Genomic DNA, 13,827 nt, shown 5'->3' with positions numbered 1-13,827 from the left:
AGGCCTGATAAGTTGATTATGTTTACTTTAGTCACAGAGTCAAAATAAGGAGGAGGGGGGGGGGGGGGAGTGATCACTACACCGCCTGCTTTATAATTTACTAGCAGAAGTACCCGGCATTGCCGGGCGGGGGAGGGGAGGGGAGGGGAGGGGAACGGGGGGGGAGCGAGCCCCTTGGCAAAGCGAGCGATTTTTTTTTTTCATAGCGTCATAGCGTCATAGCGTCATAGCGTCATCACGTGATCGCTCTGAGCGAATCAGCGCCCACCTGCTCTGATGCCGTGGATTCCGTGCGCTGAAATGCGCTGAGGTAAATATGAATAAAAAATATTTCGTTGTGTGGCAGGAACTTCTGAAAATGTCTGCCGTCGTCCTGGTGGGGCTTCCCAGGAATTCAGGTAACGCAGTCGGGTTGATCAAAGCATGGGCTCGGATAACTTGGGTGCCTTATCAGTCGACAATTGTTAAAACACGTGAACATTCGATGAAAGGCGTTATTTAGCGTTATTAGTTTCAATTTCTGGAATAAGGGGTCGGTATATTCGATCCGTCCACCGAACGGCTATCAACGGGTTGAACAAAAAATTGTACATTCCGATTTGAGTTGAGGCACGCAACGCTGCGTCATTATAGCCCGCTTAACGGAACTATTTTAAAAAAAGTAACATGCACATGTGCGCAGCAGCAGGACATGGCAACTATTGAACTATCACGAATATCAAACGGTCGTACGTGTACGCGCGCGAGCTACGAGAACGCTTGACATGCCCGATCACAACTCACTAAATGATAATAATGAAACTCCAACCGGGACTCGAATATGCCTGGGCAGAAACATTTTCTCCCTCTCTCTGACATTCCGAGCAAGAAATTACACGACAATACAAACTGTAATGAGATAACCCGGTCCCATCGGTGGCCGATCATCTGCATGTAGGCGGTGTATTTTATTTCATCCCGGTAAAAGGAAGCTAAGTCGGAATTTAAGTACTCAACATCAGAAATGAATTTTTTTCATTGTTGTTTATATATTGTAATGAAATTCCTTTATTTTTAAGACCCTTTTTTTTTTCTTTTTTTTTTAATGTATTACTTTGTCAGGAACCGAGCCGATCCGAGATCCCGTTATGAAAATTGAAAATTTATCGAGACGGTTCCGAGACGGGATTTTGAATCTAGCTAACAGCACTAGGTCTCAGGCCGAGGAAAAAGGGGGCGGGACACAAGAACAAGGTGTGGCACGTCAACTCAACATCAGAGGTGGAGCCAGCGAGCCCTTGCCGGCCAACCAGGGCCGAGGTGAGCCGACCGGTAGGCGTGTCATAGGAGCCGGCGGTTTGATACAACAACGGACAATAAAAGCGGTTGCGAGGGACTGCTTCAAGAGAGAGAGAGAGAAAGAGAGAGTGAGAGGGCAGATGAGTGCGAAGGTCCGAGGTGCGAGAGGAGAACACGCTGAGAGTGGGTCCGTTGGCAACGACAATCTCTATAGTTATATCATTGGTCCCTTCCACAGATCTCCATGGTGTCGCCATGTATTCACATTGTCAGACCGCGTGAAACTAATACGTGCAGCTGCCGCCTGGTTTCACCTAAAGCCCGGAGCGTGGACCGGAGCGTGGACTGGAGCGGATCTCGACGCTGCGCATCTGCCCGGACCTTCCTGCCCTGCCATCGGCTTGGACCTTCTCCCCCTTCCAGCCATTCCTTCCTGCCATTCCCTATTCGTGTGTCTGTCTGTATTGTCCAGGGGCGTGTTATATCAGAGTGTCTAAGGTTGCCCTATGTCCTTTTATTTCCTCTCCTTGTATATGCCCATCTTTCGTTTCCTCTTGTAGATAGTAATAAATTATATTTGTTCTTCCTTTACCCTTCGTATTCTTTGTTTCCTCTCGTCCGATCGTCTTAGTCTTTTCCCCTTTGGCTGGGCCGCCAGCTCTAGGAAGAGTGCTGGTTGTTCCAAACTTCTTCCATTTAAGAATTATAGAGGCCATTGTGCTCTTGGAAACCTTCAATGCAGCAGAGATTTTTTTGTAGGCTCCTCCAGATCTGTGCCTCGACACAATCCTGTTTCTGAACTCTGTAGGCAGTTCCTTCGACCTCATGGCTTGGTTTTTGCTCTGATATGCATTGTCAGCTGTGAGACCTTATATAGACAGGTGTGTGCCTTTCCAAATCATGTCCAATCAATTGAATTTACCACAGGTGGACTCCAATCAAGGTGTAGAAACATCTCAAAGATGATCAAGAGAAATGGGAGGCACCTGAGCTAAATTTCAAGTGTAATAGCAAAGGGTCTGAATACTTATGTCAATGTGATATTTCAGTTTTTTCTTTTTAATAAATTTGCAAAACTTTCTAAAATCCTGTTTTCTCTTTGTCATGATGGGGTATTGAGTGTAGATTGATGATGGAAAAAAATGAATTTAAACGATTTCAGCATAAGGCTGCAACATAACAAAATGTGAAAAAGTGAAGGGGTCTGAATACTTTCTGAATGCACTGTATATATATATATATATTATATAATTATATATAATTATATAAAGAAATTAATAATTGAAAATTTTAATATTTAATAATTAAAAATTAAACAATGGAAAAGTTGTTTTTCAAAAAGCGGGACACCATGGACTAAAACCAAGCACATAATGCCTCCCTACGGGAACCATTATAATAACAACCCAGTCTCATACTTTTAAGCTACCCCCCAATTCTGATACATCATACGCAGCACCAAGTGTATTGTTTTATGTTCTTCAAGCTTTCCATATTGCTCATCTTTCTACCTAGTTTTGCACAAATACAATTGTTGTATCGCAAGGGACCACCAATGTATTATAACCCCAAATACACACCAGTCCAAATTCCAACCCCATATACCAACCAAATGCATCTGTAATACATCAACATGTGATCCCTTGAAGGGAGATTTGAAGTGAAATATTTAATGTTCAGTTCAATATTAGCAATTAAACAAAACTTTCTTCAAAATCAAGAAGTTTCATCAAAATCGTCATACTTTAATAACCTGATGGTGACAAAGTTTAGTATGCTGTAAAAAACAAGTGGCCGAGTATGCTATCTTGTTTTGAAAAAAAAATTATACAATCAAGCTAGCTGTAATACCTCAAACTTCCAGGAATGGAGGATGTCAAACACAAATAATTTCACTAAAAATCAAGTACTTTATTCTTTCAACTTTCCAGCCACCCGGGATACGAGTAACGTACAAGCGTGAGCGCGTGAGCCTAGGTAGGCCAAACGTCTGGTTGAAAGGCATACCTGCACACCCAAGATGCCGAAGATGATAAAGAAGGCACAGCAGATGAGCACAATGTTGCCGATAGGCTTAAGGGATGAAATGAGTGTTTCCACAACGAGCTTGAGGCCTGGTGCTCGGCTGATTACACTAGTATGGGGAAAGAAGAATATATTGCTTTGAGTCACCAGCACCACCATCATCATTATTATAATATGTTATTATTGTTACAAGTCATTTTTATCAAACTGCACTCCCTTCCATAAGGGAGCGAGTCATTTACACCTGAACCTTAATAAACTGGATTCCCTAAGCACGCTGGTGGTGATTTTGACATCGCAAAAATAACACTGGGCAACAACAAAAAAAACTTTTCGTCTGCCACTAAGGGATATGCAGGTATTTGGTGGCTAAATCTGGGCCACTGATTTCAAATCTGTCGTCAGAATTTAGGCAGCATATCAGGTTATCAAAATATGTACCGGTATATGTATTAATGATAGCCGGCATGATATTTTATTATTGCAGATCACCACATTGTACATCTAATATCAGTGCTTACTAATAACTTTCACGTCATATTTAGATAACAATGATTGATCTCTGTGTATAATGTGTAGAATACAAAACAAAAACATAAACAAGTTGCAGAAAAATAAGTTCATAAACCATTAGAACATGGTAATCTGAGGAAGGGTGTAAACATGATAGGGAAATCTGCCCCATTGTGAGTGATTCAGAAACAACACTTCATGTTTACACTCTTCCTTGCAATATAGTCAGTGTAGGCACTGTTGTGGAAGGGTATACACTAATAGAATGTCCACAAGAACAATGTCAAATATTTAATTCAATGGAGAAGACTCACTCGAATATAATAAGGATTACAACACAGTTTAACAGTACTATGCCGGCGTACTCAAATAGGACTCCATACAACGTATCCAGCAGATCTTCTGCCCGATTCGGTTTGCATCTTGTCTTATATACTGTTTGGAGAGACAAAATAAATTATTCTGTGCTTTGGGGCGTTCGACTGAACGATGCCAGTTTGAACAAGGGGTCAGGGATTTGAGACAAGTCGGCGTGGTGAAGCATCAGGTTTACATTTCAACATAAGCCATAAAGATAAGCACCTTAGGAAAAAGAGCCCTGGCATTCCACTCTGTCTGGAAAAATAGTTTCATGGTTTTAAAGAAATATTGTATTCCATCTTTGCACAGATTTATCAATGTAAGCTTTATTCCTTTAAGTATATCTAAGCACAGCACATAATTTCTATCATTTATGATGCAGATTACTCAAAGATTTATCACTAGGTGTATGTTTTCACTTGATTAGCATTCCATATCCCAAAGATTATTAGGGGTGTTGCAAAATAAATGATACTTTTTTCGCCAAAGATGAAATGAAGTTTCAATCAGATGAAAAACCAACTAAACGCTTTATTTCATTCAAAAATTAAAAACTCACGTTTAATACGCGTCAATATGTCCACCATTAGCTTCAGAAACCATTTGAAGTCGACTTTTAAAAGATTTCAGCAAAGACACGAACATTAGTCGCAAATATGATGGAGACAACACGCAGGCAACGTGCGCGACACGTCATGATGAATTCAAAAATTGCGGACATGTGGTCAATACAATCTGGGGGGAAAAAGTATCATTTATTTTGCAACACCCTATAATATTGCTGTGCATCACGATTTATATTATAAAGCAACACCCATGTTCCCTAAATTTCCAGAAATTGAGCAGAGTATGAACAGATAGCACAGGATGCAAGTGATAACTCACCTGCTCAATAGGAGAGGGACATTTCAATAAAATCAGAAGCCCATGCAGACTTCTACAGCAATGTTCAGAAGTGTGTGAGACACTTGCTCTTGCGCTTGTGTGTGGAATTGGTCTCACGTTGTAGGAACCAGCAGTAATTACCCAGCATGTTTGGGTTGAATGAGCCTTGATACCTAGTTTCCATGACTGAAACCCTTGGTGGAAACTTTCGCCATGCTCATTGCTTACCTCACCCAGATTAGGTGGGAAGAAATCAAGATGAGAATGCAAGAAGTGCATTTTAAAAGACATCCGACAGCCCATTCGCTGATAGGCCTTTAGCATGTTGTCCACTAATTCAGCATACTGTTCAGCTCTATGGTTCCCAATAAAGTTCTGCACAACCAACACAAATGCTTACCATGCTGAAAACTCAAGTGGGTTCAGTTTATTTTTGATTATATTAGATTATGTAGATTTTTTTTTTATTCATTTATCAAACTCGGGATCACACATCAGTACTCGGATCTGGGGCCCAACGAAAATGCCTGCTTTGAGTTTAGCATCAGTAATTCCATTATTTAAGGTGCATTCCAAAGCAATTTTATGAGAAATAATATTCTACAACAGTTGTATTGCTATAATTGAAAGAAGAAATACAAAAAAATAATAATTTATGATCACTCAAAATCATCCACCAGGGCAAGCTACTGTAATTGGACCATATGTATAAATCAAAATCCTGACGTGCTGAGAAAATTCTGACTTCAGATTCAGAATCAGCATTCACGATTTAGTCTGGAACTCTAGAACATATGTTTCTACCCCAGTAGCAAAATGTTTGTTGTCCATTATAATCAGTCGCTATGTGTGACACGTTTTTTTTTTTATACATGGTCTAAGGCACGTAATAGAGCTAACACACACACACACACACACACACACACACACACACACACACACACACACACACACACACACACACACACACACACACACACACACACACACATCCTGACAAGACAAACACTTAACACAGCCACTGAGCTTGGGAGAAATGCCATCACTACCGTCACTTCCTGGGATACTCTGGGTACCACTGACGTCATAAAAATGGCACCGCTTTTCTCACCATACTCAGTGGGGAATTTCGTCGAAAGGAATATCCTCCTCCCCATGGATGTCAACTGATGGGGATTGTCTGTGCTCTATCCTTTTCAAGCAAGGAAGCAGCATGTACCATTTTAAAAGTCTTTGGTATTATTTCAACCGGTCCAAACCGGATGGGTGTTTTTTAGGAGATACCATCTCCTTACTGGATAGCTGGTCGCTCCCTACGGGAGCTCATCCGCCCTTTGCCAGGTGTTGTTTTTGGTCCTGGTAGGGTGGCACAGTCACCATCCCCACTAGCAAAGCCAGTGAGTGGTGTCGGTTTAGTCGCCGCCAACCCGACCACGCGGCAGGTAGCACTGGGTTACATGTTACCAGTGGCAGTCCCAAAAGACTGACATGACTGCATAGGACATGTATGAATCAAAATAACAAACGTTGAGCCTGGTGTACAATATATTCAAAGTTTATTAATAATCTTCATTCAGGTAATGAATATTTGTATGGAGGGGAGAGAGGGTTAGTTGAGCCATGGGGTAAGTGGAGACACCCCCTACTGGAAGTGGCAGGATGGAGAGAGCTGAAAGGTGCCTCCATCCATTCAGAACAAGTCACATACTTAGCTTGTGCATGCAAGGAAAAGCAGTTTTAGGGGAAGGAGAAACATGCAGCAAAGAAAATCCAACTATCTGTAGCTTTAAATATCTGTCTGTCTGTCTGTCTGTTACATATACATTCCTACACCTCTGGATGGAATTGTATCAAATTTGTCACAGAGGTAAAAGGTTGGACCAGCCAGGTTTTATCAGGGTTAGTGGCTCCTTCGGCAGACGGGAAACCCCTGGGAGAAATTATGGGGTAATCTTCTTCACTGTTGGAGTTGGTTTGAATAGCGCCACCTTTGGTGAAGTTGAGCGCTACAGGATGGATTTAATTTCCCTGGACAACTACCTGACTGTCATCTTCTGTGGTTATTCTCGCCACCACCATGGCCACTATTCCCGTCACTGAGGACGAGTACTTTTGGTAGTGGGGTATAAAAGTAGAACTTGCTGAAGCAGGTATGTGGTTTCGTAATATCATTTTTATTTTATTTATTTTTTTGTATACAAGTTCGAGGAAAAAAGTAAACTTTTTTGTATACAAGTATACATGTATACTTGTATACAAGAAAGAGCTAACATTAATCACACAAAAAGTCAAACTGACACAAACCGACACATAAAACACAAAATAAGGGGAGCGGTAGACAAGATGGGGAGAGAGGGGGAAGGACACAAACACAACATTTGAGAGCAGGGACATCGAGAGAACTGTGGGCGAGAGAGGGCTTGGGGGGAGGTGGAAAAGGTATAAAACATATGGACACTGCAAGGACTTCCAGGAAAGAAGTTGGAATTTCGAAAAAGTGTATCTGGGGTGAATTAGCGGGGGTAGAAAAGATCAAGGTTTTGGATGGGGGAAGATAAGAGATGGTGGTGAACAGCTGTTTTAAAGACCTGGAGGGAGGAGTGGAGGAGTGGGATTGAAGGGAGTGGGGGAGTTTGTTCCAGAGGCAGGAGAAAAGGGGAATGAAAGAGTGAAGGTGAGCAGAGAGCCTAGATTTTGGCAGTTAAACCATAAGAGGGTTGCTGGCAGATCTTGTGCGACCTGTAGGAATATTTGGGGGACAGAGCACAGAGAGAGAGCTGTGGGAGCAAGGCCAGAGAGGAGTCGGTAGAAGACAGAAATACCACCAACCTGCCTGCGGTGAGTGAGTGAAAGGCCCACAGAGTTAGCTTCATCGCAGGAGATTCCAATGATTCTGAAAGCTTTGGCTTCAACAGCGTGAAGCCGAGCTAGGTGTGAGGCAGGAGCACCGGGCCAGAGGGGGGGAACAGTATTCCATTGAGCTGCAGATGAAAGCCTTGTATGTGGTGAGGAGCTCAGGTGTGCCAAGGAAGGACTTCGCACGACGGAGGATGCCCAGTCGGCGACTGGCTTTGGAGGCCAGCTTGGAAATGTGGTTTTCCCAAGAAAGATTTTAGCTCTTTCACGAGCCTCAAATCAGTATACAAAAAAAAAGAAAAAAAGAAAAAAAAGATCATGAGAGATAGTGCGACCCAAAAGCTTGAGCGACAGAACTTCTTGGAGAGGATTGTTGAGAAAGTAGATGGGAGGGTTTTCCAGCCGGTCTTTTCAGAGAGACGTAGTAACAGTGTGAGATTTGTCAAGATTGAAAGACATGTTCCACTTGTTTGACCAGTCTGTGATTTTGTCCAGGTCTGCAGAGAGTGAGGAGTCTGCAGAGAGTGAGGAGGCTGCAGACTGCTGATCTGAGGGATGAGGAATGGAACGGCAGAGAGTGGAGTCATCAGCCAAGAGATAAAGAGGATTTTCCAGAGAGTCGGAGAGATCATTGATGAAGACCAGAAAAAGCACAGGGCCCAGAACACTACTTTGGGGAACTCCAGCCAGAACAGGAAGGGGCGATGAGAGGAATCCATTCAGGGCCACACATTGACTACGACCAGAGAGGAAGTCCGCAAGCCAAGCGTGGAGATATCCATGGATACCATAGGAGGAGAGTTTGGTGAGCAGAGCTGGGTGCCAGACCGTATCGAAGGCACGTGATATGTCAAGGGAGACAGCTCTGATTTCCTGTTTGGCATTGAGGACCTCCATCCATTGTTGAGACAGCAGAAGCAACATGTCCAGAGTAGAATGACCTGGTCTGAATCCAAATTGATGATCGGAGATCAAGCCATTGGAGAAGAGGAAGGATTTGATATCCGAAGCAATGATGGATTCCATGATTTTGCTGATAATTGGGAGCAGGCTGGTCTGTGGTTGCAAGGATCTGTTTTTACACGTTTTTTGTGTAAAGCGGTAATGTTTGGTGATTTCCAAAATGCTGGCAGATGACCTTGAGCAAAAGAGAGGGTGAAAAGAACAGAGAGAGGGTGAGATAGAGCGGAAGAGCAGGATTTTAGGACCCGTGGGCTGATGCCGTCTGGTCCAGTTGCAGAATCAGAGTCGAGGTTTGACAAAAACTTCTCCACCTTGTCAGGAGAGAAGGACACAGAGTCCAGGAGCAGTTGGGTTCGACTGGGTAAGATGGGAACAGAGAGAGATGGGTTTGGGACACAAGATTTTGAGGCAAACACAGAGTTGAGGCATTCGGCTTTGTCATGTGCGGTGTCAACTGTGTAGCCATTTGAGGTGAGTGAGGGGATGGAGGGGGGACAAACACCAGAAACGGATTTGACCAGACACCACCAGGATTTGGAGGAAGGAGACAGGTTTGAGAGTTAATTCTTGAGTGTGGAGAGATAGTGCTTCCTGGCACTCCTGAGGGTAGACACACACTTGTTCCGAGCTTGGTGGAAGGAACTGAGATTGCCTTCAGTTGGATTCGCCTTCCAAGAGGCAAAGGCAAGTTGTTTCAGGGCAACTGCCTCACCACAAGATTCAGTGTACCATGGATGGGAGGGAAGGGTAAGACAACTGAAGACGAGATGGGATAAATCTGTGCATGAGAGAGAGCAGTTTGCTTTGGAAGAATTCCCAGGAAGAATTGATGTCAGAGGCAGTAGAGATGGGAGACCATTCCAGATGATTGATGGCTGCCTGCAGCCCGTGCCAGTCGGCCTGAGTGAAATGCCAGACTCGTCAATGCTGAGGAGGCTCTCTGAGAATGGCCAGAGAGATGTCCACTTTAACAAGCACATGATCAGAAGAAGCAATTTGAGCAGAAGAGCAGCAGACATTTGCAGGGAACTTTGTCATAACCAAGTCGAGAAGAGAAGATACTCCATTGACTGAGATCTGGGTCGGGAATTTGACAGATTGTGTCAGTCCCAATGAGTCACAGAAGTCCTTTGCTGAGGTGCCATGGCTGGTGAGAGAGGAACCCACACCCAGACAGCTGGCATGATGACAGTTGAAGTCGCCACATATGAGGAAGAGAGAGTTGGGATGAGTTGATAGAAGTTGGTCCATGTTGTCAGACAGCGACATGTAAATGGAGTCGGATTGGAGGACTTTGGAGGACGGTACAGAACACATATGAACAAAAGGTGGGAGCAGAGAGGAAGCCGTAGCCAGAGGTACTCCGGGGGGTGGGGTGGGGAGAGGGCAGTGCAAGGAGAGTGAGGAAGAGAGTTTTTGATAAAGATAGCAACCCCACCACCAGGACGAGGCTCAGGTCTATCATAGGAGGGATAACTATCATATAAGGGTAAGATATTGAGGTAAGAATAAGATATTAAGGTAAGATATCATATAAGGGTCTATCATAGGAGGGAGTAACCAGGAAGAGATGCTAAAGATTTAGCCTACTCCTTTTTTGCCTAATCTTTCAATAGCAACCAACAGTTGGTATAGTAAGCCTTTATCATGGCCTGTTCTATTTGGCTACAATTCATTAGTTGGGCAGACTAATGCAAATAATTTAATGGTACACCCTGAGGTAAGTTGAGCCAGTCAAAGTGGGGCAAATTGAGCCATGTATCAACTTACCCCAAGTTCTTATCACTTATGATAAAATAGTTATTCGTGGTTTAAAATGTTGTTTTTAACGTGAATATGAAGGGATGAATATGAAAGCATTTTGCTGCAGAAAATTTCTGGTCGAGTGGATTCTGAGGACTCCATTTTTGGGATGAATATGAAAGCATTTTGCTGCAGAAAATTTCTGGTCGAGTGGATTCTGAGGACTCCATTTTTGTACCAAATCTAAAGGACGAAGCATATTTTCCAAAGGATGATACAAAATTCCGAAGCCAAAGATAGTCGGAGGATATGCCCAAAGATTTTGTCACCTGGTGTTTGAATGTAGCCTGAGTAAATGGAATCTAACATAGGATATGCAGTGAACTTGAACCTGTTTCACAATTTTGAATTGCATTATTTTTATTTAAAATTTTTAATGTTTCTCTTTGTAGCTGTTTAGAAGATCAGTTTGATGTTTGCAATTTGTACCATGATATCATTTGTTCACGTTTTAACTACGGTTGTACCTACATCAATTGTGGCTGAACAGTATGCCAAACTACTGAATATGTGAACAACGATCGGGGATGCCTCTTCATGGTGGTTGTACCCTCCAACGCAAGTCAGGTGCCAAATCTTCCCCATTTTCTTCCCTGCTGCCCAAATTCGTCAGGGCAGCGACGTCACGGTCAGAGTGCCGATCAGTCCCCATGGACCGGTCCTTTCCCTCTCGTCTCTTCTCTCTCTAACTCTGTCATGGCCCTGACCGTGAAGGCGGAGGTACACCATCCTGGATGTGGGGGATCTCTGAGTCGCTCATGGGAGATCCCTCGGCTGTCTCCATGCCGTGGGCTTGTTCGGGAGAACAGTCCGGGGCTATACAACAACAAGAACTGAATATGCCATTATAGGTCAAGTAACTGTATCTACAAAATATATTGTGAGTCAAATATCTTTTTCCATAATCACCATAATCACCATATGCAGCGGATAAACTTACTCCAATACATGGATCAACTTACTCCATCGAAGGGGTAAGTTGAACCGCTTCAGTGTTTTTTTTTTTACTGCTTCATTAAGCCACTGGTGTTGTGTTGATCCTGCATGATTGATTATGGCCCACAAACTGTGCACTTGTACTTGCTGTGTATAATAAGATATATGTCATATTTGACCATGTGATAGCTTGGACTCCAGATAAACATCACCAAAAAGTGGCTCAACTTACCCCCCTCCCCCCTTCTTTCCCTTCCCCTCCTGTATTGGAAAGCTGGTGCAGCACTCCTAACCAAGTAGGTAGGAAGACTGAAGAGAGAGGGGGAGAGTGAGAGCGTGAGATGGATGGGGAGAGAGAGGGGCTGAGAGGGGTATAGAGAGATGGTGATAGGCAGAAGGGAAGGGAGGGAGGGGAGAAGGGTGAGAGAGAGAGGGGAGAGAGAGAGGGGAAAGAGCGGGGGTAGGGTGAGAGACTGAGACAGGGTGAGAGAGAGAGAGAGAGAGAGGGGGGGGTGAGAGAGACAGCGTGAGAGAGACAGCGTGAGAGAGAGAGAGAGCCAGGGTGAGAGAGAGAGAGACAGGGTAAGAGAGAGAGCCAGGGTGAGAGAGAGAGAGAGCCAGGGTGAGAGAGAGAGAGACAGGGTGAGAGAGAGAGAGAGAGAGACAGCGTGAGACTTGACTTTTACATCCTTTTTTTACAAAAATATCAAAAAGTATATTTTTTAAAGTATAAATAAAACCATTTCACAAATCAAATGTAAACAACAAGCAAAAACCATTTTAAAGGGAACATTTACATAAAGACCATTAATACATCAAGAAAATAAACAAGAAAATAATAAAGTGTTTTGTTCCTCACAAAATTTCATATTATGTTCGAGGAGTGATCAATCTGTGATCAAAACACCATTTTCAACAGAGCAAAGTGCATTATTTCATGCCCATATACTTTTGAAGATCAGTACTTAATCCATAGATGTATAGAAACAAAATCCATTTTAATACGGGCAAATACAAGTCCTTTAAAACAGGCCAGAAGGTTATCTGCACATCTTAAAGGATTTTCCATTTGCATTTTTCTCGTGCGATATATCGATTTCTTTGCCGTAGCAACGAGAAAAGTGTGTGTTCTATTGGGTGTGTGTTGGGGACAAAGCCAAAAATAAAAGAATTCAAGGTAAAGTTTAAAGAAAGCTTCGTGCACATTTCATGAAGCAAAACAAATAAAGGAATCAAGCGTGCTCATTCAACATAAGCATGTGACAAGGTCTCAAGAGCACCACAGAAGGGACAATGGTCAGATATTTCAGGAGAAAAAACATGTACGAGCTTAATTGTGGGTAATAACCAATGTGCCAACCTCCACGACAGGTCGGCAGTTTTCTTCGGAATAAGTACATGATAATAGGCTTTCCAGTTAGGTTGGAAGGGGTATAGGCAAGCAATTGTGCCACTTCCTCAACTGCCAAGTTCCTAAGGAGGGCCGGATTGCTTTGACGCAGGCCTGGTATATTACGCGATTTTCCAGACCTGCAGATCCAAAACGTATTTTTGGTAAATATTTTATTATTATTGTACCAGAATTCATTACAGTGGGGGTGAGTTCTAAATTTGTGAAACAGAGGTTTGGTTCACAAACAATTGGGCCATCACCAGTGCGAGGAGTTGCTCCCAGTGCACCTTAACTCTGTGGTACACGTTAAGTATTTCACATAGTACAGCAGATATTATGCGGTTAGACCGCATGCCAACTTTATTCGCAAGTGCTGCAGCACTTAACCATCTCTTGTTGTCACTCATTAGATCAGCAATGCGATGGACACCATTCTGAACAAAATAATCAACAAAGGAGCGTTCTGTTCTAATTCTTTTGAAAAGAGAGTTGTGAAAAAGAGGTTCACTGAAAAACATCTCTTTGGCGTAAGAAACATAATCACGGTCGACCAAGAAAACACGCCAAGTATTTAAAATTATATTATAAAATGGTGGAAGCAAGGACAGATCAATACATTTCATGTTCATTAGAAATAGGCCACATGAATAGTCTGGCATGCTGGCTTGACAGAGGAGGAAGAGGGAGGTGGACCTCCAGGCTAGGTCTGATGGACCATAGAGAAGCTGCCAGATTGAGGTGATGCCAAATGCCATTGCCCTGCATACGATGTCCATAAGACCATGTCCACCTTCCTCTGAGGGAAGATTCAGGAT

General features: G+C 43.1%; 1 protein-coding gene across 1 annotated transcript in view; it reads right to left on the bottom strand.

Annotated features, from left to right (window-relative positions):
- The window catches only part of LOC137419146 (voltage-dependent T-type calcium channel subunit alpha-1G), a 640,444-nt gene that overhangs the window by 127,440 nt on the left and 499,177 nt on the right, over nucleotides 1–13,827 (bottom strand). The window contains 1 exon segment of the mRNA XM_078768309.1: nucleotides 3,286–3,412. Coding sequence (XP_078624435.1) covers nucleotides 3,286–3,412 — 127 coding nt within the window.

This window comes from Myxine glutinosa, chromosome 1 (assembly GCF_964187855.1).
Source record: "Myxine glutinosa chromosome 1, kmMyxGlut1.1, whole genome shotgun sequence".
NCBI classification, from domain to species: domain Eukaryota; kingdom Metazoa; phylum Chordata; class Myxini; order Myxiniformes; family Myxinidae; genus Myxine; species Myxine glutinosa.
This window is presented reverse-complemented; position numbering and strand designations above follow the sequence as displayed.